General features: G+C 39.6%; 1 protein-coding gene across 2 annotated transcripts in view; it reads right to left on the bottom strand.

The window, feature by feature from the left end:
* Positions 1–1,064: 1,064 nt before the first annotated feature.
* LSAMP (limbic system associated membrane protein) overlaps positions 1,065–27,875 on the bottom strand; it is a 637,666-nt gene continuing 610,855 nt past the window's right edge. Inside the window, exons 7-9 of one of the 2 annotated variants that reach the window (XM_065876992.1) lie at positions 25,552–25,587; positions 8,421–8,453; positions 1,065–1,181 (exon numbers count right to left, since the gene is read on the bottom strand). In XM_065876992.1, coding sequence (XP_065733064.1) covers positions 1,084–1,181; positions 8,421–8,453; positions 25,552–25,587 — 167 coding nt within the window. In that variant the 3' untranslated portion in view covers positions 1,065–1,083. The remainder of the gene's footprint in view (positions 1,182–8,420; positions 8,454–25,551; positions 25,588–27,875) is intronic. The other variant, XM_065876993.1, reaches the window with a different exon arrangement.

The following is a 27,875-nucleotide window of genomic DNA, read 5'->3' as shown; positions in this document are numbered from 1 at the left end:
ACAGTGATAATCTGAGTGACTCTGGACTGGGTTCTGACGACTGCACTGGGAGGAAGATGAGGCTCTGCCCGGAGGCGGGGCCCAGCTTGGGCTGATACACACAGGTCCTGTGACAGCCGTGGATGGGGCAGCAGCTCTGCGCCTGGCCTCCTTCCCACCACGGCCCCAGCCCCTTGTCACAGCCGCATCTCAAGATTACGATGAGCGACAGTATCTACAGCACAATGAGTCTATGTACACATGGACCATTCCCTCGGCATGCTTTAGAGAGAGGCGCACACGCTCACACACACGTACACCCACGTTGAGAGCGAGAGACAGCACGCGCGCGCAGTGGAGAGAATTGGAATGGCACTTCCTAGCATCTGCGGCGTGACCAGTGCTGGAGGGGCGGGTGGGGGAGAGTGAAGGGAAGCGGCGGTGGGAGGATAAAGGGGGCATATCCCGGACAGATGTGGGGGAGATAGAACACACTGGAGGGAAAGGAGATGGTCTTAAAAGTTGGAGAGAGAGTGGAGGCAGGAAAGCCAGGTAAGGCTCAGGGCAGGACTCCATTGATAGTCTGAATGGCTATGAGTCAGCTCAAATAAAAATCAGAATAAAATGATGATGGAAGTATAAACACCAAAGGCAAGACCTGCAAGACAGTATTTTTTCTTTCCCCACAAATGAAAAAAGATGAAGGAAGGATAAAGTGTGTGTGTGCGTATGTGTGTGTGTGTGTGTGTGGTGGTGGAGGGTTAATATCCATCTGGTACTTCTTCAGTTGTCTTATTATTACAACATTGGATCTCTTTACCATGATGGAGTCTTTACGCAGTATACATTTGCTTAGAAATACACATTGGTAGAACTTTTCCCACCCTGAATTATACGTCAGTTTTTATTGATGGACTTTAAAATTGTTTTAAATGTTGTATTTTCTTCTTTGTTTTCTTATTTTCCCTTTCATTTATAAACACACAAAGTTGTGAAATAAACGGTCTCCCCCCATCTCGCTCTCTCTCTCTCTCTCGCTCTGTATCCTGTGTGACGCATTTTTGTGTGTTTTTTTTTAATTATTATTTTTAAACTTTTATTCTGTTAACATTTGCTGAGAAGGCAGAGCAGAGACGCTGCCAGCAGCCACAGTGGTACGGCCAGACTGATGGATCCGTTTATTCCTCTCACCGACCCAGGTCCTGCAGTGCAAAAGAGAGAGAGAAAAGAGAATGGTTACATCTGGCCCACTCTATGTCACAGCTCACAGCTGACTGTGTCAGAGGTAAGACTGGGCCATGTACCAGCATCTCAAAGTCAGGGCACTTATATGCAGCCCAAGAAGGGCTCACAATCTTTTCTAAATCCTCCTTGAGCTATAAGTATTTTAAGGGTTATCTTGTGTGATGGAGGAGTGGCCTCCTCTTTGCCCAACTTCATCCTGCACGCCCTGCTCTACACAGCACTGCGATACCAGCACTCATTAAGATTCCAAGCATCGGTGAGTGTCCTTCAGCAGCCAGACACGGGCTCCTCCAGCTGCTTCATCACAGCATCTCCATCAATAAACATGGAGCCAATCTGTGACTCTCTCCTTTCTCGGGGCGGAGGGGGGAAGCAGTAATTATTTATTTGTTAATGGGGAGGGGAATTGTTTCAAAGTAACATTTATGGCTGGGTGGCACCTTAGCTGCAAGGCAGAAAGTAAGTCAACTCATCGTGGAATCTTAAGCAGCAGCGGGGGGTCATCTGGTTCAAAGTCTTCATCTGACACTTTAAAAATAAAAACTAAAGACAGTAACAACAAAAACAAAAAAAGCCTAGCAAGGCAGGGCCAAACCAGAAGCAGAACTGAAGCTTGAACTTGCCTAGAATTCATCCTGGAGGGACTGTCTGTGGGTTTCCCAGTGCCACCTGAGTTTTCCCAATGTGGACACCATTTGGAGGATGTGGGTGTAGGAATGGAGAGGAAAGTGGGGAAGGGATTTGTGTGCTGACACAAAGAGAATTGAGGCAGTAAATGTAGGTCCAAAGAGCTTGTCTCCTATGCTTTGCCTGTTGCATTTTCTCCTTTTATATAGTTCTGTTCATTTAGATTCATTACAAGAGAAAAATAGTAGTATTTTTCACACCAAAGACTTTTGAATTTAAGACTGTATGCTTACCAGAGGTAAACCCACGCACATATGGTCACCTTATCTTTGATAAAGGAGGCAAGAATATACAATGGAGAAAAGACATCCTCTTCAATAAGTGGTGCTGGGAAAACTGAACAGCTACAGGTAAAAGAATGAAATTAGAACACTCTCTAACACCATACACAAAAATAAACTCAAAATGGATTAAAGACCTAAATGTAAGGCCAGAACAGACACTATAAAACTCTTAGAGGAAAACACAGGCAGAACACTCTATGACATAAATCACAGCAAGATCCTTTTTGACCCACCTCCTAGAGAAATGGAAATAAAAACAAAAATAAACAAATGGGACCTAATGAAACTTAAAAGCTTTTGCATAGCAAAGGAAACCATAATCAAGACAAAAAGATAACACTCAGAATGGGAGAAAATATCTGCAAACAAAGCAACTGACAAAGGATTAATCTCCAAATTATACAAGCAGCTTATGCCGCTCAATATCAGAAAAACAAACAACCCAATCCAAAAATGGGCAGAAGACCTAAATAGACATTTCTCCAAAGAAGATATACAGACTGCCAACAAACACATGAAAGAATGCTCAACATCACTAATCATTAGAGAAATGCAAATCAAAACTACAATGAGATATCATCTCACACCAGTCAGAATGGCCATCATCAAAAAACCTACAAACAATAAATGCTGGAGAGGGTGTGGAGAAAAGGGAACCCTCTTGCACTGTTGGTGGGAATGTAAACTGATACAGCCACTCTGGAGAACAGTATGGAGGTTCCTTAAAAAACTAAAAATAGAACTACCATACGACCCAGCAATCCCACTACTAGGCATATACCCTGAGAAAACCATAATTCAAAAAGATACATGTACTACAATGTTCACTGCAGCTCTATTTACAATAGCCAAGACATGGAAGCAACCTAAGTGTCCATTGACAGAGGAACGGATAAAGGAGATGTGGCACATATATACAATGGAATATTACTCAGCCATAAAAAGAAATGAAATTGAGTTATTTGTAGTGAGGTGGATGGACCTAGAGACTGTCATACAGAGTGAAGTAAGTCAGAAAGAGAAAAACAAATACCGTATGCTAACACATATATATGGAATCTAAAAAAAAAAAAAGGTTCTGAAGAACCTAGGGCAGGACAGGAATAAAGGCACAGATGTAGAGAATGGACTTGAGGACATGGGGAGGGGTAAGGGTAAGCTGGGACAAAGTGAGGGAGTGGCATGGACATATATACACTACCAAACGTAAAATGGATGGCTAGTGGGAAGCAGCTGCATAGCACGGGGAGATCAACTCGGTGCTTTGTGTCCACCTAGAGGGGTGGGTTAGGGAGGGTGGGAGGGAGATGCAAGAGGGAGGAGATATGGGGATATATATATATATATAGCTGATTCACTTTGTTATACAGCAGAAACTAACACACCATTGTAAAGCAATTATACTCCAATAAAGATGTTAAAAAAGTTAAAATAAATTTAAGAAAAAGACTATGCTTAGACAATGACATTCAAAAGAGAAATTGGTGTCACTGTAATTATGTGTCACTTGGAAGTTTTGAGGGCACATACGGAGATCAATACGTCTGAATGAGTGTGTGTGTGTGTGTGTGTGTGTGTGTGTGTGTGTGTGTGTGTGTTTAAACCTATGATGGTTTGCAAATGCAATGGAAGCATTCTCTGGTATGTAAACGTTTCCAAAATTGTCTACAAACATACCAGATCAGATGTAAAATAACACGGAAAATGTTGAACTCAAAAATGTTTTCTTATCTATGTTTTATGTGAATAATAATAGGAACAACAACAACCAAATACAACCAAGGAACAATTATGTAGCAGTTCTTACAAGTACTGTTATAAATGCTTTACAGATACAAGCACACAAGCATGTTATGAGGCAGGTACTCTAGTGAACCCTGTTTTACAGTGAGATGACGAGGCACAGAGAGGTTAAATCCATCGCACGAGTTTACACAGCTAGTAAGCAGAGGAGCTGGGGATCCCCTGGCTGGCTCCAGAGACTTTGCCTGTCACCACTGCACAGTGAGGTTACACAGGGAAGGGGTGCTGGTGAGTCCCTTGTCAAACATTCGGCAAATAAAATCTGGGTTTGTTTAAAATAGTAGCCCAGAACAATGAAAACAACAGGAAGGCATCCATTATCTTTGAAAAAATGATTTTCATTAGAAGATTTTTTTACTAGAATGTCTTCTTGAGAATATTAAAAATATCCCCTAATATAAAAATATGCATATATACAAAGTTTGAACAGCATAGTTCCAGGATAAAATGAGTGTTATTATGTGTTGAGCTATGGAAACACAGAATAAACAATGTAAATATTCAATCGATTTAATTTTTCTGAATGGCTGTAGGATCATATTAATAAAAGGCACTGTAGCTACCTTCAGGTTCACACTTTTCGTGAGGAATTAAGGTTCAGGAAGATTTTACATCCTGCACAAAGCTGATTAGTAATTGTTGACCAGGCCCCAGTGTTCTGAGTCTTAACTCAGTGTTCTTCCTAATTCATCTCCTCCCCACCCCATTCTTTCTGGCCTTTGGGGACCTTTCAGCTCCTTTAACGGTATCTCCCCAGGGCTTCTGGCGTGAGGGCAATGTGTTTCCCTATCATTTTAATTCCTCTTTAGACTTTAGATGTCATGAGCTCTGTGGCACATTTGTTTGGATTAGTGTGTCAGTGATGCTTCCAAAACAAAGTCTACACACAAGTTGAGGCCATACGGGGTTAAGCAAGAATGATTTTTGTTTTGCCCTAGGGATAGTACGAAAACAGAAAGTTTTCAGAAAGACTCAATTCTGCCTATTTTCTTAATCTCATTTTTAGTGCTGGGACAGGCTAGATTATCTTTCAGACATCTGGGAGTTGAGTGGTACCTGGGGGAGTCTGAAAAGTCTAGTGTTACCATTTTATTTGAAGGGTAGTAAATATTTGAAAAAACAAAAATGCCATCATTGAAAAATATGATATATGCGTATATGAACCTAGATAAATATTTCATATATAACGCTCTTGCTAATGTATGTACACACATATATATGCAGATACCAAGAGAAGTATATTTGTTATATGCATACTCATATATACACATATGATATACACACGTTATAGGTCTTTTAATACACATAGTTGAGAATTCACTGTTACTTTCACATGCTATTCTATGTTATACATAGGGAATCCCAGTACAACTGTGCTAATAATCTTTAATTTTATCTCTAATAAAATTATTATTACATATTTGAAATGTATTTTGTGGATCTGTTAAAGATATTTTCATCTCTATCAATTACTGTTTATTAAGCGCTCTCATATAGCTATTTGATGTGCTTATATGACTTCCTCTTTTCGTAACTGGTTTTGAGAAAAAATAAATAGGCTTGAAAAAGTACAAGGGTAAACGGGTGATAGTTGTGGAATCAACACAAATGTGTGTGCAATTACAGACATGTACATGACTGCATAGGAGACTGTTTCAGTTAATGGCTATTTCAGGGAAGGGTAATCAGCGAAATCATTAATTATGTTTTAGTTCATAGTTATGAAATTTCTGCTTATTTGTGGAAATGCAAATAATAAATCTTATTTCCCACGCCAGATGGCCACACTCAGCAAGTGCTTTTATATACTGACAGATATAATGAAAGCAAGAGTCTGCAAACATAAATTAGCCTTAAGAATAGATGCGCAAATAGAACCACAATTCAAAAATTGCTACATGTTTTTCATGTAACAGACAAAAATCATATCTTGGTATTTAGCCACATCCTATATGTGTATATGTGTTTATCTAGTAAACATTCAATAAGCGGCAGCATTATCATTATTGTTATTAACTCTAAAAGTCTGGATAACAGAAAGGCATGAAATACCTGAATCAAAGGCATTGGTTTGTGAACTGGATCAAGGCTTTTAATGTTTGACCTGAAGGTGTGAAATCTAGCTGCCGCAGGATTGGGAATCTTGAGTCAACACACCAGGTCAAGGTTCTCAGCCCCAGGACAGGGTGATAGGTGAGACTCTGCATCAGGGTCGAAGCCGGACCACACTTTGCCATGACAATGCTTATCAAAGGGAATTTGTGATTAAGGGCAAAATTGATAAAACATCCTGAAACTTCGAGATCTGAGAATTTGGGGGGCAAGTCTTTACCCTACAAATCTGATGCAGGATGCTAAACCAACAGAGTTGTCTTTCAGTAAAATCTCAAGGAAAGGACAAGGTGATTTTTCAGCACCTGCTTTAGAGAGCGTGTGCTTGGAGACACTTTGTGATTCAATGTGGCCAACATTTCTGTTGCTTCTCCTGAATACTTTGAGCTTTTTTCCAGGATTTGGGACCAGATTTATTCAAAATAATCATCAATCACACCCTCAGTGATCACTGGGCATTCCTTCCAGCCACTAAGGTATCCAGGTCATTTATAATTTTATTCCTGTACATAGTTCAGCCATACAAGAAAAGAAGAAGGGCCAGATGAGTTTAAGTTTGAATTCTTCTTAGAATTACTAAGGATTGACTGACTAAAAAGAAAACAAAAATATAAACGATATACAAAACAATTGTTAAGCAAAGGAGAAAAATAATCTCCTAAATGTCTCAGTATCTAGATGCCCAGACTGAGGCCCCCACCCAGTGTCCTGGGAGCCATGTTTAAAGGGAAAAAGACTGACTTTGGCGCCACCTGCTGTCCACTCTCCGCCAGTACAGCTTTCTCTGCGTGAATGAATCCACTGGAGATGACAGCCTATAATTTCCAGGCTGGAGCAGATTGGAAGAGGGGATATATTAATATTTTCTTTGACCCGTGTGTCTTAGAACTAAATTTGGGTTCCTTCTCCATAATTCTTTATGCATTAGCTCCTCTTTCTATAAAGTGAGTCTTGGGTAAGGCTGAAGTATTCTCACAGTGAAGCGGGATTATCATATTTTTTCCATCAAAACAGCATCAAATATTTTGACTTCAAAAATTTTGAAATTTTAGGCCATTACTTAGAATTTCTTTGAATGACACGAGGAATTTTTCTCGTTGGTCTTTGAAAAAAAAAATCGTATGCCCTATTTTCCCCTCCACACCAAAACTCTGTGGTATCACTAAGTTCTACTAACACCAGCTACTTAAGATTCAAATGTAATTGATAATCATGGCATTGGAGAGGGAAGAAGGGCTGAAGAGAATGGTAGTTTATACTTCTTGCCCCAAATAATCTTGGTCCTATGTACATATTTTTGGTCACCTCTTCCCTGCTGCGTTCTGTGAGGACTTGCTAGCACTGGTCATAAACAAGGTGCTGGACCTTTCCTGGGTGTAACCAACAAAGTGTCCACAATCTGAGCTTCTTCACTGGTAGGCTCTAAGTACCACAAGAACAGGTTCTCACTATTGAGAATGATCTTGGTAGTCTCATCCCCTTTGAAACTCAGAGAAGAAGACATCTTCATAGGAGACAATTACCTATCCAGGTGGGTGGCCATGAAGATTTATGGAGGGTGGTGTCTGCCAAACCTATTTTTCCATGACTCTGGTCTGGGGACAGACACTGTTAGGGATTTCTGTTGGTTTTGTGAAGATGACACCTCAGAATTGGCAAATTGTTTGAATCTTAGGGTCCATATCCTGAAGCTTTGAACAGATTGCACTGTCTTTGTAGGGGAAAGTATACAACTTATATGCCACATGGCTGATGAAGTTATGTGGGGCAGCTGGAGGGTACAAAATCCTGGGATATCCCAGCAGCCTGGGTATAGTGTAGCAGGGTGAGGGTATATGAAGACCTGGGAGAACGCTCAGGCAGGAGGGGATATTAAAGGCTCAAGTGCTTCATTTTAGGAGACCCTGTTCTATCTCCTTTAGCAATATTATCTACTTGAACAGCCAACAAGGGATGGTAAAGTAGACTCTCTGGCTCTTCTGAGAGCCCTGTCATTGGGCATTTCCCAAAGTGCAGCTCTGCAAGAATTAACCATGGGCACTTAAGGAAGGTGGGAGGGGGAATAACTTGCTCAGTTCCAGAGATTTAAAAATGAATAGCTGTCAAAAGCAATATTGGGGTCATGGGTTGGATCAGGGGCTGTTTTTTTGCAAGTGAGAAAGTTCGCAATTTGGGAAAAACAGTAGCAGATGTGTTATGGAAATTATTATCGCAGATTATTGAAATGAACTAAAGTGTATAAGGCCCCGATGTATTGCTGTAGAATCTTAATTTTAACATACAGAAGGTAATCAGAAATAAGAACCATACCTTTTTGCTTGAAGTGTACGGTGGTGCCAATTTCTAAAAAGGAAACATTTAGCAAAACAAAAACAGGTAAAAAGTTCTGTATCAATTGAGAATAAGCACAAAGGTAGTCTGGTACTCTCCACTGAAAGGAGCATGAGAGGAAGGGTGGGAAGAACACTCTCAGAGGAACATATATGGGTAGAGATGGAAAGAAAGGCACACGGAAAGAGACTGTTTTGTTGGAACAAATGTGCAGTTGGAGGTGGCAAAAACAATTTGCAACTACAAATACTTGATGTAACATGTGATGTATGCAGACAAGTACAAGAACTCTGCATGTAAAAGGACACTTGACTGCAATTTAGGGGAATGGTAGGATGTGTCTGGCTCCCGACTGCATTCTACCACATTGATCCTGGTTTGCTTTCCTCAAGCCAACTGCCTTTCTTCCTTTTCTTCTAATACACTCAATCCATTCCAACTTTCAAACCTTTGCACTTGCTGTTTCATCTGCTTGGAGTGTTCCTCCCCAGGCCTCCGCCTGGCCTACTCAGTCACTTCATTCAGGTTTCTGCTGAAATGTCAACAACTCAGGAAGGATTTCTCTCATCACCTTCTCAAAAATGGTATCCTCTGTTACTTCCTATTATTTTACCCTGATTTACTAATATTAAGAGCACCGATCACTACTTGGCATCATGTCATACACTTACTTATTTGCTTGTTCAGAGTTTATCTCCTCTGTTAGAACATATGTACCATGAAGGCAGCGACAGTGCATGTCTTGTCAACCATTGTATCCCTGGGGCCTCGATAAGAGCCTGGCATGCAGCAGGTACTCAATAAATATTTGTCGAGTGTATAAATCAATCTCAGGGTTGGAAGAGCTGCTATAGGTCAAATACTTGCCTTCCCTTTTAAGTATCCTTATCAATTAAACCACAGTACTTAGATCTTTAGGAGTAAATATGGAACATTTCCATAGGATACTTTGAATCTCAGGACCAGCTGAATGACTGCTCAGATATAGGAGCCCAAACCATGGCTGTTGGATAGGGATTTTCTTCTCTTTGAAGATCAGCATGTAGCCCTGCATCCCTGAATGGCGTGCTTTCACTAAGTGACTTGGACTCTCAAGCCAAAGAGACGATTTTGATTTGGACATCCAGTCTCCTCACTGTCCTGCTTGAAACTTGTTTATGCTTTCTTATGGCTTCCGGGATAAAGGCTAACATCCCTAGCATGACGTCCATGGCTCTGCCCTTTCACCCCTCCAGCCTCACTAATGTTTATCATCTCTGCATTCCAGCCCACAAGCCGTCTTGATGCTCCATGGTACCATGTTTTCTCTGCTGTGGGGCCTATGGCTTAATGACATCTCTGCTAGGAATCCCACTCGTCATTCAGTTACAAATTCCACAGAGATGTCTTCCTTTGACTCCTTGGTAAAATTATGTCCCTTTGTTATAAGCTCTGTTCTCCTTCATAACACTCATCTCAGTTTTAATTTCAAATGCATTTGTCTGAGGTTTTGATTAATGCTTATCTTCACTAGTGAACTTTGAGTTCCACGGAAGCAGAGGCTGAGTCTGTTACTGTTCCCTGTTTAGCACAGCAAATGCATGACGGCACTCTGAGTGCAAAACGGGCCAAAACAGAACGGGCAGAATCACTGAAGTGTGAGAAAAATAAAGGTATGCCAGGCATCCTCCTAACAGAGGATCTGAGACTCTGTTAAGACAACAGAGAATCTGAGTAGCTGAACTCTTTATTCTCTGATTTAGCACAAAGGGGTCAGATCTTCAGAATCAGGTCTGCAAAGTTTCTGAGGTTCAGAGCAATCTACTAAGCCTCTCCCTCCCCGATTTTCCATTTGCCCGTCCAAAGGAGACCACAACGAGAAGCTCTCAAACAGCACGGTGTTTTCTAGCATTCTTATGATGCCAACAAGAAGGGCACAATTATCCTAGTGTCTGAAGTCTTGAAAATGTTTGGCTACAATTCAGCGTTAGCAAAACTAGTATCAGCTGGACTGTGTGTGCATCTAAGGACAGTTTCTCTAAACTGGTCAGGTGTGGAGTGGGGGCTGGTGGGGAGCCCCGTGTGAATGTTCTTTTATACCATGAGTGCCGGTGCACTTCCGAAGACACTCAAGGCCATCAGCACCTGCCCTTCTATCCCTGAAGAGTTAGCCCATTACTTGTAGCAGGATGGAAGTCCATTCAGAAGCTTGGAGCAAGATTCCTGCTCCTCTCCTAGCAGAAGCCAGCAACTGATGTCTCTCTCACCTTAGAAGTGAAGCAAGATTCTCTCAAGATATAAAACGCCAGTCTCCACCTGTTGACCACACTGATCATCGGACCACTAACGTTTCAACTGTATATTAAACACGCTGACACCTGTTTTCTTTCATAACACCTGATCTCACCACTTTTCTTTGAAATCAGCATATCACCTTAAAACGTGTGGAAAAGGCACTGTAGAGAATTGCTTATCGTGATATGAGGAAACTGAGGCCCAGAGAGGCTGATCAGTTCTCCAAGGTCGCACAAACAGCAAGAGGCAGAGCTGAGACTGAAGTTCAGGGCTCCCGGTTCTCCAGCCAGAACTCTGAACATTATTCACTATACCCCTCTAGAATTTTTATGACAGCAAAGCTGAGTAAGCATAGCCTATATAACTCCAGGGTTATCTACCACTGGGACATTTAAATGACTCAATATCAACTGGGGAAAGTTTGGTTCTGCTCTGTGCAAAGTACAACTTCTTTCTTTGGTCAAGCCTTTTGGTTTATCATTTTTCAGAATTTAGAAGGACCTCTCAAGGTCACAAAGTGATGCTCTTCACCCAAAGGGGCTTAGATCCGTGATGGAATCATCTTCATGTAAAGAACACTTGTTTTTCCCTGCTCCATTCCGGGCCTCATGGAATAATTCCAAGCAATTGTTCAGGAACCTGGGCAAGCAGGGAAACCAATAGTTCTGCTTAAGCTATAAATTATCACTTCACTTCTCTTTGCCTCAGTTTCATCAACTGTAAAATAAGTTTAATCAAATGCTTCTTATACATTTATTCTATCGGTTAAATTAATTATCATACTATGCTTAGAATGCTGCCAGACACATAGTAAATGCTCAATAAATAAGAGTTGTTGTTGTCAGGTTTATGGTAAAAATCCCTTCTAGGAAAGATTGTCAGTTAAAGTTTGGCAGAAAAAGAGAACAACAGATCTTAAAAGTAAGCCATAGCAATACAGTCTCAAAAAAAATTTCTTTTTAAAAATCTGCAACACTATGGATGAACAAAACAAGATACTGCTAGCACACTGAAGTGATAGGGACGCAGGCTGATTAGGTAGCAGTTTGGTCAGGAGAAAACTAGCAATGGGTTAACCAGTCACTGGCACAGGCTTGGGCAAAAGTTTATATGTCCTAAATGGATTTCTTAGGAAACAGACACTCCCCTACTAATCAATTAAAAAGAGTTCAACAAAATAATTTAAAAACATTGCTCAAATACTACACTCTATGAAGAAAATGTCACAAAAATTCAGATAAAAATATATACTTGTTTAAAATATCTTTTAAAAAAAACTAGCTTACCGGTTAAATTTTAGGAAGTCTTACCTATTGCAATAAATGAACTAGTTTGTGAAATACTAATGATCTTAACACTTGGAATTCCATTTGCACTTAGAAAAAGGGAACAGAGTGCTTATTTTGTACAATTATTTCCTACTCATCCTCTTCTGTTGGAATAGAACATTCTCTTTTGAGGAGCAAAATCCCGGACTTTTTTGAGCGGGGCTCTTTGAAAACTTGGTTGTATGCTGCCATCTTGTGGTAATACTAAGACATGTTCCTTTGCGCCGTCTAAAGTAAATCACCTTTGTCCACGAGGTGGCAGTAGTGAGAAAGAAATTTTTTTTTTTTTTTTTTCCAGAGCAGGCATGAAATGTTATTTGCAAAAAGGAGTCTCCTATTATAGGCAAGAAAAAAAATTGTTTTGGTCCCTAACAACTGAAAATTATTCTTTATTTTCCAACGTGAAGGCAATCTCAGGTTCTTGAGTAAAATTGCCTTGCCAGGGATACCAATTCTGTAGGGATTCCCTGGACATACCTATTAGAATATACCTGAAACCTACCATTTTTATGCCTCTCGAAGACTTCTCAACACACGTCGATCTTGCTTTAGCAGATACACTTAAAAAGTAAGCATGGCAGTGCCAGTCTAAATAGTAAAATAAAAAGATAAATCTACTGCAGCAATACAATGGACAAAATTTTGGGGGGGTTCTAGTACAGAGGCAGTTCTAGACTTCTGCGGAAGCATTATTGTCATATGCTTAGACCTCAGCTCCTGATGAAGGCATACAAGGAGGCGATGGGAAAAAAAAAATTAATACTAGAAAAAGCAAGTGCCTTGACAAATTTATTTATGCTAATCTGTCTTTGACTTTTGACTTTCAGATTCTTTACAACCAGCCGTGTTATACAAACGTGCAGCATCAGAAAGAGCTGACTGGGCTTTTCTCATTGGCATAGACAATGTCTTCCTTGTTCACTACTGTAGCCTCAGCTCACTATTTCTCTAGCACAGAGTATGTGTTCAGTAGATTTGCTGAATAAGTGTCTGAGTACATAAATGAATAAATGAATGAGTGACTGAGTGAATGAATCAATCAATCAATACCTTAAGAGCTGCCCTCCCTAAGATTCTAGGTAGGGGGAAATTTTATTCTCTGAAACCACTATGCCTTAACACAAAGGCAAAATTATTGTTGGGAATTCACAGTCATTTAAAGAACCATATGGGGCTGGGAGGTCCTTTCATTAGTCCCCAAATCCCTGGCAGGTAGAAAATTTTCTGGAGGGCTAAGCTTTATTTAAGAACTCATGAAATTTAAACCTTAGAAAATAAAAACCCAAGATGTTCTTTTGTTCAAAGGCCAGAAGATTTAGTCTTTCCTCTCATCTGCCATTATGTGGTATAATTAGGTCTCTCTCTCTCTCTCTCTCTCTCTCTGTAATTAGAGTGAGTGTTGTGAAGGTGAGGGATGCTTCACTGGAAGCTGGAGTTTACAGTTTGGTAACTCCCTTAGTACCTGAGGAAATTTCCATATCTATATTTATGAGCTGTTTTGGCATTTTGCCTTCTTTGAATTTTATCTGGGAGAGGAGGTGAGGGTACAACGAATCCATGAGAAGAAGAATAGATTTTCAGTACTTTGACTCTTAACAACTTATCTCTAATCCTATGCTTATAAGCATTCATTCTAATTCACAGGTAGGATATGTAGAATTTAGCGGTTTATACTGTTCGTGCAGTTGTTCTAATTCCAGGGTATTTACTTGAATGTAAACGGCTCACTCTTCAATACACCACAGCCATTGGAGCAAGGAGAAATTCTCTGTTGCATATGGCACAACTCTTTCTATGAAGCCAATCTTCTGATATGTCCCAGGTTTTGAAAATGACATGTTAGAGGACTTAAAATAACTAATCGCACTTTTTTTCTGGGCCAGAATGAATAAGAGTGTATGTTCAGGGGAGACGGAGGGTCCAAATTCAACACAGATTTTATCCTTCAGTTGCCTGGGAAAAGTAAGAGAGGGACAGAGTTAAAATCATTAAGAAATTTAATGAAATTAATGTATAAGAATATTCGACGTGATGCTTCTTCTTCCCTCACTGATGCTGAGGACCTGAAGCATGACATTTGTTAAGTGTCCTCCATGAGAATTTATGATTTTTTGTGCTCTTTTTTTTTTTGTCAAGGTTTTGAAAAGTAAAACCTTTTTTTATTATAGTAGCTTAAAAGGGGGACATCTTTATTAATTCAATTTTCAAAGCCACACTCTGAAAGTTGTCAATTTCTTTCTCAATGGTTTCTCTGCTCTACCTGGAGGCTTTAGGGGTTAGCACTTCTACTTACAAGTATTATTATTATTTTCCTTTTTACATAGGAAAAAGATATGCCTATGATTTCTATTTGGATTGTTAGAGTTTTAATTTTTCTCTTTTACTATATTCACGTTTTATAAACCCTAATGCCTAGTATTTCTAGAGTAATGTTCTCTGAGAATCACAGTAATCATTCCGCGTCTAGTTCAGGGGAAAAGCCAAAATACAGAAATGGTCCTAAGAGTCAACATTTAAGATTATTCCTGTTTTCTTAGTTATTTCATAGGTTGATCATTATCCTGACTACTAGGGGAATACATCAAACTGGCTGGGAAAACTAAAAAGTCTTAACATGTCATCAATATTTGAGAAAGGAAGTTGGCCTCCCCCTTAGCTAGATTTGGGTCAGAAAGGAATCCTACACTTGACTTTCAAATGCTCCTAGGGGTTTTTCCTCTTAGAGTTGACTGCGACCAGGGATGAACTTCAGATGTTTAATGCTGTTTTGGAGTGAGTCAGAGATATGAATGATTTACCAAGTTTTTTGCCACCTTAGACATATGGTGAGAGCTCTGTGGTGAATGAATGAGTAAATCCAAATCAAAACTAATGCTGACATAATTTCTCATTATATGGTAAAATAATTGAGACTCATTCCTTATTCTCATCAATTAGTGAACCAACCCTCTACTAACTAAACATTCGATACTAAAGAGAATTGGAGAAAATATTTTTACAATAAAAGGTCATTTCATTCAAAAAAGACAAATTTGTATTAATACCCCAATTTAGAGAGAGAGCGTAGGAGGACCCACATCTGAAAGGAGGACTCTTACTGGAAATCCTGGAGGTGACACAAGGGAAATCTCTTGTAAAACGAGTCAGGTTTGACTTAGGACCTGGAAGAGTTGAGAGAGCGCTTGTGCCTGCGGAGAGAGCACTGGCTTGGGGGCAGGAACACTGCTCCTGGACCTGCCTCTTCTGTGACCCTGAGCAAGCCCCAGGAACAGGCCCAGCCTCAGAGAGGGCAGAAAAAGGAGAACGGGTTAGGTGTTTTAACCTGAACATTTCATAGTACACTGACAGCTCCAACATTCAGACGAAACATTTGTTTATATCATTATTAATGGTGCTATCTCTGGGGAGAGAGATTATATATAATCTTTATTTTCTTCTTTATAGTTTCATATATTTTCATATTCTTCCATAATGAGAATACATAACATTTATTATCAGAACGGAAAACTATTTATAAAAACAAATCAATGCATTTTTTTTCAAAAAACCTCTAAATCTGGGGAAAAGAAAGTAATCAATTTCTGATTCTTTATCTTTGGGTTGACATCATTACAAAGAGAATGAATGTTTTTCTCCACTTTTCAGTTGGCTGGTATACAGTAAAACTAAAGAGAAGCTAAGATAGGTGAGGTCTGACTTCGATAAGGAACACCGTCTTTACAGCATGAAGTGACAACGCAATGAGAAATGTAATACATGGGTCTATGAGGTCCTTCTGACTGCACGCTTGAAGTAATTGCCCTGTAGAGTGAGTAGAGATGCACGAATTAACTTTAACTGCTACGGGCTCTGCTCAGTTGTGATATGGATGGTTCCAGAGAGTACAGACTCACTAAGCACTCCTGACATAAAGAGAGGGTTTCATTAAGTCTCTTACAGCAAAGTCAGCCTTCGCAAATCCTGCAGATTTCTTATTTAGCCTGAGAGGTTTAATTTTTAATAATCAGTGAATTAAAATGTTAGAGAATGCCCAATGGGCTAAGTTTAATAAAGGAGTTTCCCTGGGCCACTCCACCTGAAAATATGCATAAGATAGAAAAACTCCAGAAGCAAATTTGTTTGAATCAGCTATCAGTAAGGTATTAGGGCCAGACATGAACCTTCTGTCTTAAAGAAGAAACACGTGCTTCTGCCCTTGTGCCTGGAACACGCCCATTGCACCTGTGGGTAAAATCTTGGCCTTTGCCCCTCGATGGAATTAAAGAACAGTCATCTCATTTCATAAAGAGCTATCTCCCAGCCCCGAATCTACTTATTGTTGGGGCAAAGTAGATTATATTTTCCGTGTTTAAAAATATACATTTTATGTATATTTGAAGCCTTTTGTGCCTTCATGTATTTAACTTGCTAAAAAAGGATTTAAAAAGTACAGGTTTGGGTCGGTCTCTAGAGATTTTCCTCCTGTCTGGTTTTCTTTCTCTCTACTTCTATGCTCTAAATTGTGAATTGCAGATGCGTTTTAGAATACATTTTAAATTTAAATTCTAAGGGATTCAAGATGGTCTTTAATCCATGTAAGATGTGTTTTCATTTTGCAAGTTTCAAAATCAAAAACATTCAAATACCATGAAACAAGGTAACTAGCCTATGGCATTTGAATGCAGAGATAACAAGTGAATTTGTGAGATTTCCTGGGATGTTAAGGCTCTTGGAAATAAGGGATTCTTTATTGGAAATAAGGGAAGATAAGGGATTAAAAAAAAGGTGGTATGCTCAGAGTTACCCTAGGGACTGCATCTGCGGCACTGACCGCCGCAGGGCAGAACTTGGTGAAGGCGGTTCTCGGTTCTGCCCTGGGCCCTTCGCAGTGACTGTATTACTTGGAGCGCCAGGACGCCTCAGTGATTTATCTGTCATTCCTGCTGCGTCACCGACTCCAAACATAGCATCATCGCCAGGTTCTAGAGCAGCTGCTGGAAAACGCAAATGGCTCCATACGACCTGACCGTTCCTACAACTAAAATAAAAACCTACTATCAAACCTCCTTGTTGAGAGGCTGAAAGTTTTCTCTAGATGTTCTGCTAGATAATAGGCTCTCAGCATCCTCCAGGAAACTCACCTCTATAACACCACCTACCATACAGTATACGCTATCCGTGCATATCTGTGCAATCAGGCGGACAGGTGCTGTTTCTTGTCTTAAATGTGTAACGGGTAGAAATGCCCATCTCCTCTCTTTTAACTCCACTGGTTTATCACTTTTCTTTTAAACAGGCCAGACGCAAACAAGGAAAAGTAGGAAACTATTAGGGAAAAATGTATTTTTTTTTCAGATTTTAAAAATTCATTAGACCATATTGTTCAGCTCTCTCTGGACTCTAGATCTCTGCATTCCTGGGATGTTCTGCTCTTCTCTCCCTTCTCTCCTTTCTGCCTTAATTTTGAACTTCACTTTCACCTGGAAGCCCCTCTGACCAGTCCAGGTTAGCTAAGGTGCCCCTGTTCTGTGCTCCCCATATACCACACAGGTTTCCTCAACATAGCAAAGTTTCCTGTGATTGCTTAATTCATCATCTACTGCCCCGTCTGGTCTGTAAGCTCTATTAGCACTGAGGCCATGTCTGGCTTGCTCTCCACAGTGTTTCCCAAGATCCAGCTGAGAGCTTGGCACATAAAAAGTACTAGGATAGTACTTTTTTTTTTTTTTTTTGAGGGAATGAACAGTGTAATCAAAATATCGTGTATTGTTAAATAAACTTCATTTGGGCCAGAAACTAGTGTGCACTGCCCATTGAGAATGAAGTTAATTTCTTGTGTTCCTCATGGTTAGAAATCAGAGGAAAAGAAAACATGGACTCTAAAAGGAACTTGACAAAGCAAAAGCAAGTGGAGAGTACATCTAAATGCAGAACAAGTGACACTATTCATTTAATGACAGAACGGGAGGGCTGATCCTTAGGGAAGACCAACCTCCAATGAGTGAGAGCATGCCATCTTTTTCAGCACTGCCACACGAAGTAAGCAGCTTTCAACAATGAACTTACCTGTATTCAGGAACTCCAGGGAAGAAAATAGAACAAATCTCCCAAGTTACTCTCTAACTTGCGATTCAACAAAGAGAAGTGCAAGCTACTGCTTTTCCTTCTTTCTTTCCTTTTTTGCTTAGTTGCTTCTGCCCTCCAAACATTCACATGGACAATTGAGAAAGCACTTTAGAATGGCCAAGAAACTTTCCGACATAGAACATGGCTGGGGATGCTTGGTGCCGTGTGGGCTAAAGGGGATGGGATGATGCACAGAATGGATGCTCAGCCAAGGCACAGTTATCTCTTACTGCTTTTTTTTTATCTTTTGAAAGCACAGGACGCTACTGTTGCCCCAAACAACATCCTCTTAGGCAATTAAAAGTCATACCGGGACTGCAAGGTTTGGGAGGTGAGTGGTTGAGGCAGAATCTCCCTTGTGAGTATGGGACAGATAAAGGAGAATGGACTGATAGCTGTGATTTATAGCAAAGACACTCTGTTAACGGTAATGTCTAGGTATTGAAACGTACACATGTGTTACAGAGATGTCGGAAGTGTTTTCCTTTACAATCAGCATTGTGATTAGTAAAATAGTGCAGTAAACTATGGCAGTGCTTGACTCCCCAGGGTCCAATTAGGAAGCATGATAAATGACTTGTAAGGTCTCTCCCCCCTACTGATTTGCGGTGGCTATAGCTGACAATTCACAGTGGAGTCCTAGTGAGTGGTCTGCCTACTCCCATCATATATCTGTGTACAAATGAACACCTTAAGTTGGAATTCCAAACTCATTATGTCATGCTGTGTTCTGACTTGGCAGGTGTGTTTCTTCACCACAGTATACAAGGGGAGATGTAAGGTGGGACCCCTTAAGCTGATTTTTTTCCCTTATGGAAGTGCTTGTTTAATACCTACAAATGACTTGTGATGATGAAAGAACATTGTGGGGACGGAGTGACGGTGTAAGAGAAGTTGCTACTAAGGTTAATTTGTATCTTGCCTCTTCAGAAGTAGATGTTTCCTCCAGATAGATGGGATAATGGCTTTGTGGTGCTTGCATGGCTGGTAACCAGTATTTAGAGGTGAATGTTAACAACATCAAAACTTTTTCTATGGTTTTATTTGAAGGATGTCAAAGAGAGGGTGCATGCATAATGCAAGGTGAATATGGTGGAAAATGTAGAGAAAAAGAAGAGCAAGAAATACAGATAACAGGAATAAGAAATTCAGGTGAAAAGGAAAGAGGGAGCCATGGGGCAGACGAAAATTAAAGATTATACGTTTGCAGGGCTATACTATGAAATTTGTCAGGGGCTGAGACTGCACTGATGATTGAATTCTTGGAAGAATATGTATTCTTTCTTTTTTAACTCTTAAGTAGTGCCACTTCCTTTAAGGACTCTTGATCTGTATTATGTCTCTGAACCTAGAGCGAAGCTTCCAGTGAAAGGACCTCCTTCCTGGCTACACCCAGCAACGCTCGTTACAGCACACTGCTACCTCCTGCTAAATGTCACACTCTGGCAAACACCGAGGCGAGCTCTCTAAAGACCAAAGGGACCTGCATCAGCAGTTTCTGCCCATTCAGGATCCTGGTCTTCTCACCCTTTGGGGCAGCATGCTAACATTTTCTGCTGCAAATCTCACTGAGCTCTTCTTAGGCGGCTTTCTTCCTTTTAATTAAAAAGACAAGACTGTCAATTACTCAAACTTAATCCCAAAATGTAATTGTTACTTTGAAAGATATTTTTTTTCTCATAAAGCTCATAGAAGAGAAATGTTTCCATCAAATTAAAATTTAGTGGGAGCTTGGATTAAAAAAAAAAAATTCATCTTCAAGTCCCTGCTGGCTCTAGAAATCTAAATAGCACAGCAAGGCATAAATACAGGGAGATCACCAGGAAAGGCTGACTGATGTAGGCAGATCCAGACTAGGAAAATAGGAAAAGGCATCAGAAAAGAGTCCCAGGGCTAAAAATTCTCCTTCCTTTAAATTGATGCTGTAGGATTTTTAGCCATTTAGCTTGAAGCTAAATGTAAATTCTGAGAGAGGTAACACTTCCAAGCTTCTGTTGGACATTTAAATAAGAGCGTGAATAAATTTCAGAATTATTCTTGCTAGAAAATTTTAACAGGGAGAGAACAAGAACTGTTTAGGAAACAGGGCAGAAGGAAGAATGAAAAGGTGAAAGAGCGAAACACGGAAGTGGATTCAACAGACAGAAGTGCTTGTTACAACTGGGTCTAAATCAGTGGTTTGGGCCACGTATTACAGTTGGGTCTAAATCGCTGAACTGGCTGGTGCAGTATTGATTCTAGGTGAGCATTGGCACAACTATATCCCACTTGGGATAGACCGGGAGGAAGTCAGACTCCTGTTCCCATTAAAGGAGTCAGAGGGTGGTTGTCAGGTATTCATGTCAACTCTTAATCATCTTCATTGTATTAATCAGGGCCCATGATTCTGCTGTAAATTTGTGTTGACGTGGCTACCTAAGTTCTATTAAAAAAAAACAAGACCCTTGTTTCCATCACCTAGTGGGAAAGGAGAAATGTACTTAAACACTGAAGGCTTTCCTAGGACATGCTTTACACCTTTGAGCAGAAATAAAGGGCAGGTTCTTTAGATTGATCATTATGGATTAGTCTGACAGGTGGCAATGTGCATACGGGCATCGACAGCAAGTGCATGAGTGTATGAGTGTGTGTCACACAGTAGGGAACTGTGTACCTGGCAGCTCCTCTTAAGTGTAGTATTATGATGGTGGTGAAAAAATAATGAAAAGTCTTCTTTCTCTGACCTTGGGATACTTCTCTATTTAAACTCAGACATCCCTAGAATCCGAAACATGTCAAACTATAATGAAGCCAAACCGAACTTTTATCTAACTAATATCCAGGCAACGTGACACATGGTACAAGTACATCTTTAACTATAAGTACATCTTAAAAATTATAAGACATATGTGTATCTGAATATGATCATTTTGCATTCAACATGCTTTCTTTCTAGGAAATTGAAGCTCTATTTTATATATTATTTAAAACACCATTTGAGCTTGTAGGCATGAAAAATATAATTTCTTTCCCATTTCACAGTTGGAAAAACTGAATTAAAGAGAACAATGCTAGTAATTATCCATAATTAATAGAGGTGTGTATGTAAATCAGCCTGAATAAGTGTGTGAAATTAGATGTGCCGATGCCAGACAGCTCCGCTCATGTTTTTTAAAGATGGAAACTTTCAAATCTCTGCGTGAGTTGGGCATACAACTCTGTGTGTTGAGTGGGTCTGGAAATGGACTTTGTAAAAGTGTACGGATTGTAAGGCAACTGTATTATACATTATAAGAATTATAATACATAAAATAAATTAGACGAGTGTTTAAAATTCATTAGACGGGTATATCTAATACATATCTAATGACCATGAATGCATACATAATGGTTATTTATAATGTACTATAGATTTATATATGTGCCTGGGTGCAGCAAGGAGTAGATTGGAATTTGGGTGTACTCTGATGATTAAAAGTGTAGGAGAAGGTGCATGTTAGTTTCCTAGGGGTGTAGGGACTAATTGGATTAATACATGCAAAAGCCCTTAGAACTCTATTACATGAGAAGCCCACTATCTATGTTAGCTATTATTATTATTAATACTACCATTTTTATTAGACAAGGTAAAACTGCCGTTATAATAAGGAGCTGAAAAGAAGCATTCTCTCATTGATCCCTGGGATAATATCCTACAGAAAATAAATGAAGCTGTAGTCCAGCCACCTTCACAGCATGGGATCTTTGTAGGATTTTTCTCCCTGCTTTCCTTCCTTGCCAGTGGAGTCTGATTTGAGAACCCATTCCTGGGAGTGCCAGCTGAGGACAGGTACATCTCCTCCTCTTTCTAGAGATAGAATCTGGCTGTTCAAATGCCAGGCACACCCACAGCAACACCAGTCTCCCTGTGGGAGGAAGCAGGCCAGGAGGAGTGCAGATTTCTGCAAGCCTGGTTTGTTTGTGGACATTAATTTTTTTTTTCTACTTTAATTGTGGGGCGTGTTTTGTTTTCAGAGTGAGCTTTAGACAGCTGTATTAATCATGCAAACCCAGCCATGCACAATGTGTTTTATCAATGGAAAAACAGGAACGGAATGGCAAGCAGCTGTGAACAAACCCAGTGCAGTGCCTGAACCTGGAAGATAATCTCAAACATTCCCCAAACCTACTAGCCACACGGGGTTAGTGAATGGAAAGGCTGTTCACTTGGAATAAATAATCAGATAGAGGCAAACAGGGTAGACAGATTCCAGGGTTATTAATTTTGTTTTTTTTTTAAGTGGCTGCAATTGTGGCCAGAGAGCCTTGAGCTCGAGGGAATTCTTCACTTGAGGGTGATAAACACACAACGGTGGTTTGTTCTTGTCCTTTTCTCTTCTTTCCCTTTATTTCTACTTCGGGAGGCTGGTTTCATCACCTCATTCTGCACCTACGGTCCTTCTAAATGTGAGAGCATCTCTGGTGCACGTCCGTCATGAGGGGCTGTGCGTAGGGAGGAGACGGGAGCAATGTTACCCGATTCTCAGTATTCAGAGCCCTCAGGAAATGATTTGAGACTAACAAAGTGAGAAAAGTTCCCTCAGACATTTAGAGCTGGCTCTTTCCTCATTTTACAATTCAGTGGATTTTCTGCAGCGATGTAGTCAGGGGTAGTTATGCCAAATATATGCAATTCAGGACTCATTTCAGAATAAATAAACCTAAATTAAAATTAATGGAAAAAAACACCTATCAGAAACAGATAAAAAATGGCACACTATTTTATTATTTATTTATTTATCTTTTAAATTAAGGAGCAGGGAAGCTTGTTTTGTTTTGTTTTGGGCATAAGAGGAAAGGAAGTTTGAAAATTTCCGATTGGCCGCAGACAATATAAATTGTCCTTTGGTGTAATTCCAGTATTCTTAGTATCACTGCAGAAAATCAAGCAATGTGATGAAGGAAACCCAAGGGAAACACATTTGATTTACTGAGCCTTGTTTTTTTTTTTCATCACAGCTTGAAGAGGTTTAGGACTGCATTCCTGCTGCAACTCTGTTGTTTGTCCCCAGTCACCTTGATGGGCCATGTAGAGAGGGGGTAGGAGGGGAGACCCTCCAAAGAGAGATATTAACAATGAAGTAGCTGAAATTAAACATGTGTTCCTGTTATGGGAAAGTAGGAGGGAAAGTTCTCTTTTTTTATGATGGGAGGAGAGAAAAGGAGCTTGGGGACTTTCTCCTACTTTCAAAACACCTTATGAAAATTAATTGGCTCAAAATCCTTCAAGCCATTTGCATCAACCATCTGCTTATAGACATCTTCACACTTTAGGAGGGAAAGGTAGGATTGCACATAGATGATGACAATATATAATACTTAATTAAATGAAGGTGTCTCATGTTATAGTTATGACCACAGTGAGGCAGTCAGCTTTTCTTAGATATTTCGGTACTATAAAAAGGGTTAAGGATCCCATATGTTAGCATTTTTTTTCCATGGGCTGCCATCTTGATTGGAAAGAAGAGAAGAAAACAGATTTGATTCTAGAAAGTAAAAGTCCTTGTAAGGAACAGGAAACTTAAGAGGGCACTTCCTATAACTACCTCTCTCACCAGCTACCCCAAGTCTCCATGAACAGCTTTTCAATTTCTACGAGCAGAAGCCCTAAGTATTAGTTAGTAAGATAAACTATATTCTCTAAAACTACTGGATCTATGGAAGTTATCTACAACAGTCCATCTACAATGTAAAATCAAACTAGGGTCATTCTCCAATCAACAGTTCTGTTTGTGGGAAAATAACAAGTTCAACAAAATCCCACATGCTCCATCCTGGTCCAAATTGTTTTTCAATATCAAACAGCTGTCCTTTGTGAACAGTGTCTGGCTTCATTTTGTTCAATGTTATATATATCATAAGGAGTGATCAGATAAAATATTTGACTTTGTGGCTGTAGAACTGCTCTCACAAAGGATACCTCGAGCAGTAGTGACACTGTACAAAGCCCGTCTTGGATGGAGCATGACCTCTTTGAAAACGTTACGCGTTGGGACAAACGCATATGTGCATGTTTGTCACATCAAGATATTTGTAAGATGGCAACATGATAAAATGGTGTCAATCTCTGCAGCAACAGTAGAAGATAAATGTTTTAAAATGACTGTGGCATGTCAGGAATTCAAAATGGGATGCTTTCCACGAACACTGAGTTTCTTGTCAAGTCTAAAAAACAGGCACATTTTAACAGTCTTATTTTTAGTGACTGGGATAAGAAACAATGTTTTAGGGAAGAATTTTATTCAACACGGTTCTTCTAAAAATAGTTTGGCCCCTACTTCAAATTTAAGAATAATTCTTTTATTAAGCTGTCTAGTTGATCCTTGAAACGGTGCAATTCTCATTTCTAATGTAATTAAAGGAAGTTTGCATATATGTGAATACATACATATGCAAAACCATCACATTATTGACACTCTCCGTATCTACCCCCAATTCTGGCCTAATTTTTAGTTTGGACAAGTGTTAATGAAACATGATCCGTCTTCAAACTTATAAAACAGCAGCTTCCTACCTTTAATTCTGAGCACATTTCCTTTAGAGTGTATACGACAATCTTGTTTAATTGGATTTATTTTTTCCACACTAGGCTCCACATGGCCTACTTTCCATTTTTTCTCAAGTCTTTGAGTGTTATTTGCAAATCACTTTTCTGGAATTTAATTTCAATGGTAGGTTGGTTTCATTTCAGGTTTTTTTATTGTTTTAATTTTATTTGCCAGTTTGCCTTTAAATGCCCTTAAGCTAGAAGGTCAGGGCTGCACTGCACTTGCAGCTAACGGTGATGCAGAAGGCAAAATTTAATTTGTGTAGAAATTTCTGTGAGAAGGAATATGGAAGGATTACCTTGTTTTCTTATTTGTGTTTTCTGAAATAGTTATGTTTAAAAGGAAACGCCCCCAAATCGGCCAAGATTTTAAGAAAAGGTAACGTCCTTGTAATCTGGCTGAGTTCAACCTTTGGTAATAGATAAATTCATTTTTACAAGTAATACAAATGACTTCAGATTTGGATTGTATAAGGTGGTCAGTTACAGGATTCATATTTTTGTGAGCTACAGAATTTAACCGGCTGTGTTCCAAATATGTGAGTTCATAGTTACCTGTAGTATGTATTAATAGAACAAAAAATTGCTATCTGAGTTTAGCACTGTCTCCTCAGTTAGTGACCAACTTGAAGTTAGGTCAGGTACAGACAGACCAGTTACCTGCCTTTCAACTAGCGTGAGGGCAATTGATTGACCTTTTTTTGAAGGTTTAAAGAAAAAAATGATTCCTTTTGTATGCGAATTGTGTCAAGGTGCTTCCCCCTTTTTGTGTTTTGCACATTATAGGTGATGGAGAATGACCCAGCAACAGAACTACAACGATAAAAATCATACTGACCTTGAATGGGGTGGGGGATTGTGGGTAAAACACGCTCTAAAGGGGAAAAAATAGTAAGCATCATGGAGAATTTATATAGATAGATATACCTTACTCACGTTTAGCTTCACAATTTAAAAACAGATGAATTTTCATGCCTACGGGATCATATCTCCTGTAAAGCATTTGTCTGTCCTTCCTGCCAACACTAAATTATCAGAGAGCTATTAGTAAACTTTAACATCCAAAGTCTTTAAAAAAATTAGCTAGAATAGGGGATAACACCTTATTGTGGTAACCCTGCAAACAGGACCCTGCCCTCCTCTGGAAAATCCACCAAGATTACAGATTTGGGGGGCTGTTGGTATTGAGGGCATTTAAATTAGTAGCGATCAAATTCAGGTCAAGCATCTTGGCCCTGGTTTTGGGCTCTTTAACTTCTGAAAGATGAACCTGTGGTAACTAAAGACTCCTTTCCTCCCTTTAAGCCCTACGGTTCATATCAGCTTTAGCCAAGCATCTAGAAAATTTATTTTGGTAAATACTAATTCAATTTTTCCCTCAGATTTTTCCTTCCACATTACTGATATCAGTGCAAGAGTAATGCAAAGACACTAAGCTTCTTGGCATGATAAAATCTGATTTTTAGTCTTTTCCTTCATCCCACCCCCCTGTGATAATACAATCTCATCTTAAGTTTGATCACCAGATTTGCTTGATGACACATCCTGTTCAGCAGTAAGACGTGCTTTTCTTTTAAATGCTAGAGTCTCAGCTTATGAGTCGCTCGCAGTCCCATCCCCAAGCTACTGACCATAGATTGAATATGCTGAAAGAGTTCAGGCTTTAAGGTGTCCTCTACTTGTCTCATCAAAACCCAGGTTTAACTCTAAATCCTCCTCCGGGGCTCTTTCAGAAAGATAGAATGTTGCATTAGGGATAGGATGCGTTACTTGCTACCCCCAAACCCTATAATGTAACGTAATCCTAATACTTTTCTGCATTCCTCCTAGCAGCTTGGTTAGATAAAGACCAGTGATAAATGAAAATCAACAAAAATCAAAACCATAAAAAGAAAAGCATATGTGCACATTCAAATCTGATCTGCCTGCCACCTCGTGTCATAAGCTTAGAAGGGTAGATTTTGCCTGGAATTTGGGCACTCAATACATCTGGACACTAAGAAAACCCAGTCTCCTTGAAGAGTGAGCTTTCCTTTCTTGGATGAAAGGTGTGGCTTAAATGCCAAAGTTTTCTAAGTGCATTAAGATGGAACAAGTCAATAATGGCACAGTGAAGAACTGTGTCTTAGTTACACAAGTGTCAAGGAGAAAAATGTTTTAAACCTCCAACTGGTTATTTGGTATTAAGTTTCCAGCTTTGAAAATAAATAGCTAAACTGCTTTCAGCATTTATAGAGCAGCTGGAGACCACTGTCCCATATTATACTATATCTATCTTATTTTATTCTTATTACAATTATTATTCAGAATGTTTAAATGACTCAGCTTTATATTTTCTCATCACACTGTTCACAGCTGGGTAAATGCACTCTGCCCTCATTTCGACAAGACCATTTATATTGCTAAACATCTCATCCACCCCCCTCTCATTGCCTCTTCAATGATTTCCCACCCTGTTATCATCATCTTAGCCCCATCACACCCCATTAGTTATTCTCGTTCTCTTAATTTCATCCTACTGGCTTATCATTTCTTAGATGCTTCCCCATCCTAGCTTTTTATCCTTATTCTTCCATCATCATTTCGCTGTATTTTGTAGTTTATGCCAGGGTTTATGGGCTCCTGTAAGAGTGTAAAGTGAAGTAAATACCACTTAAAGTGAAAAAGAAATCTCCGACTTTTAACATTTAAACGTAGGGGAGAGCAGGAACCTTGGTGCTATGTGCTCTGTCTTTTTCCTGCTAGTATTTGAGGAGGTCAACACAGCTTATCAATTGATTGGGAGGTTTTAAAAACGGAATGCAAGGTTTACCTCAATACGATCTGCTGTGGCTCTTGGTAAGTCTTAAGTCTGAGGTTTGGTTTCTTATCTGCTAAATGGGGTGGAGGGTGTTATTGACTGGTTCTGCTCGGACACCATAAAAAACAGTTAAACTGGAGTTAACACTTTGAAAGAAACCCCTCTGAATTAAAAGCACCTAAATGACAAAAGCTGGGGTTGAGAGGAGGGTGTACAGAGAGAGGTAATTTATTAACTTAGATATGATTTTCTTTTATTTTCCAGTGGGTATTGGATATGGTCAATGGTCTCTCTGGAAGTAGGTGTATTCAATGCCTACTCTTAAATCTAAAACTAGTTCTGGTGCCCATCTATTTCCTACT

This window comes from Phocoena phocoena, chromosome 4, assembly GCF_963924675.1.
Source record: "Phocoena phocoena chromosome 4, mPhoPho1.1, whole genome shotgun sequence".
Classification (NCBI taxonomy): domain Eukaryota; kingdom Metazoa; phylum Chordata; class Mammalia; order Artiodactyla; family Phocoenidae; genus Phocoena; species Phocoena phocoena.
Note: the sequence above shows the minus strand (reverse complement) of the source record. Positions and strands in the feature narration are given on the sequence as shown.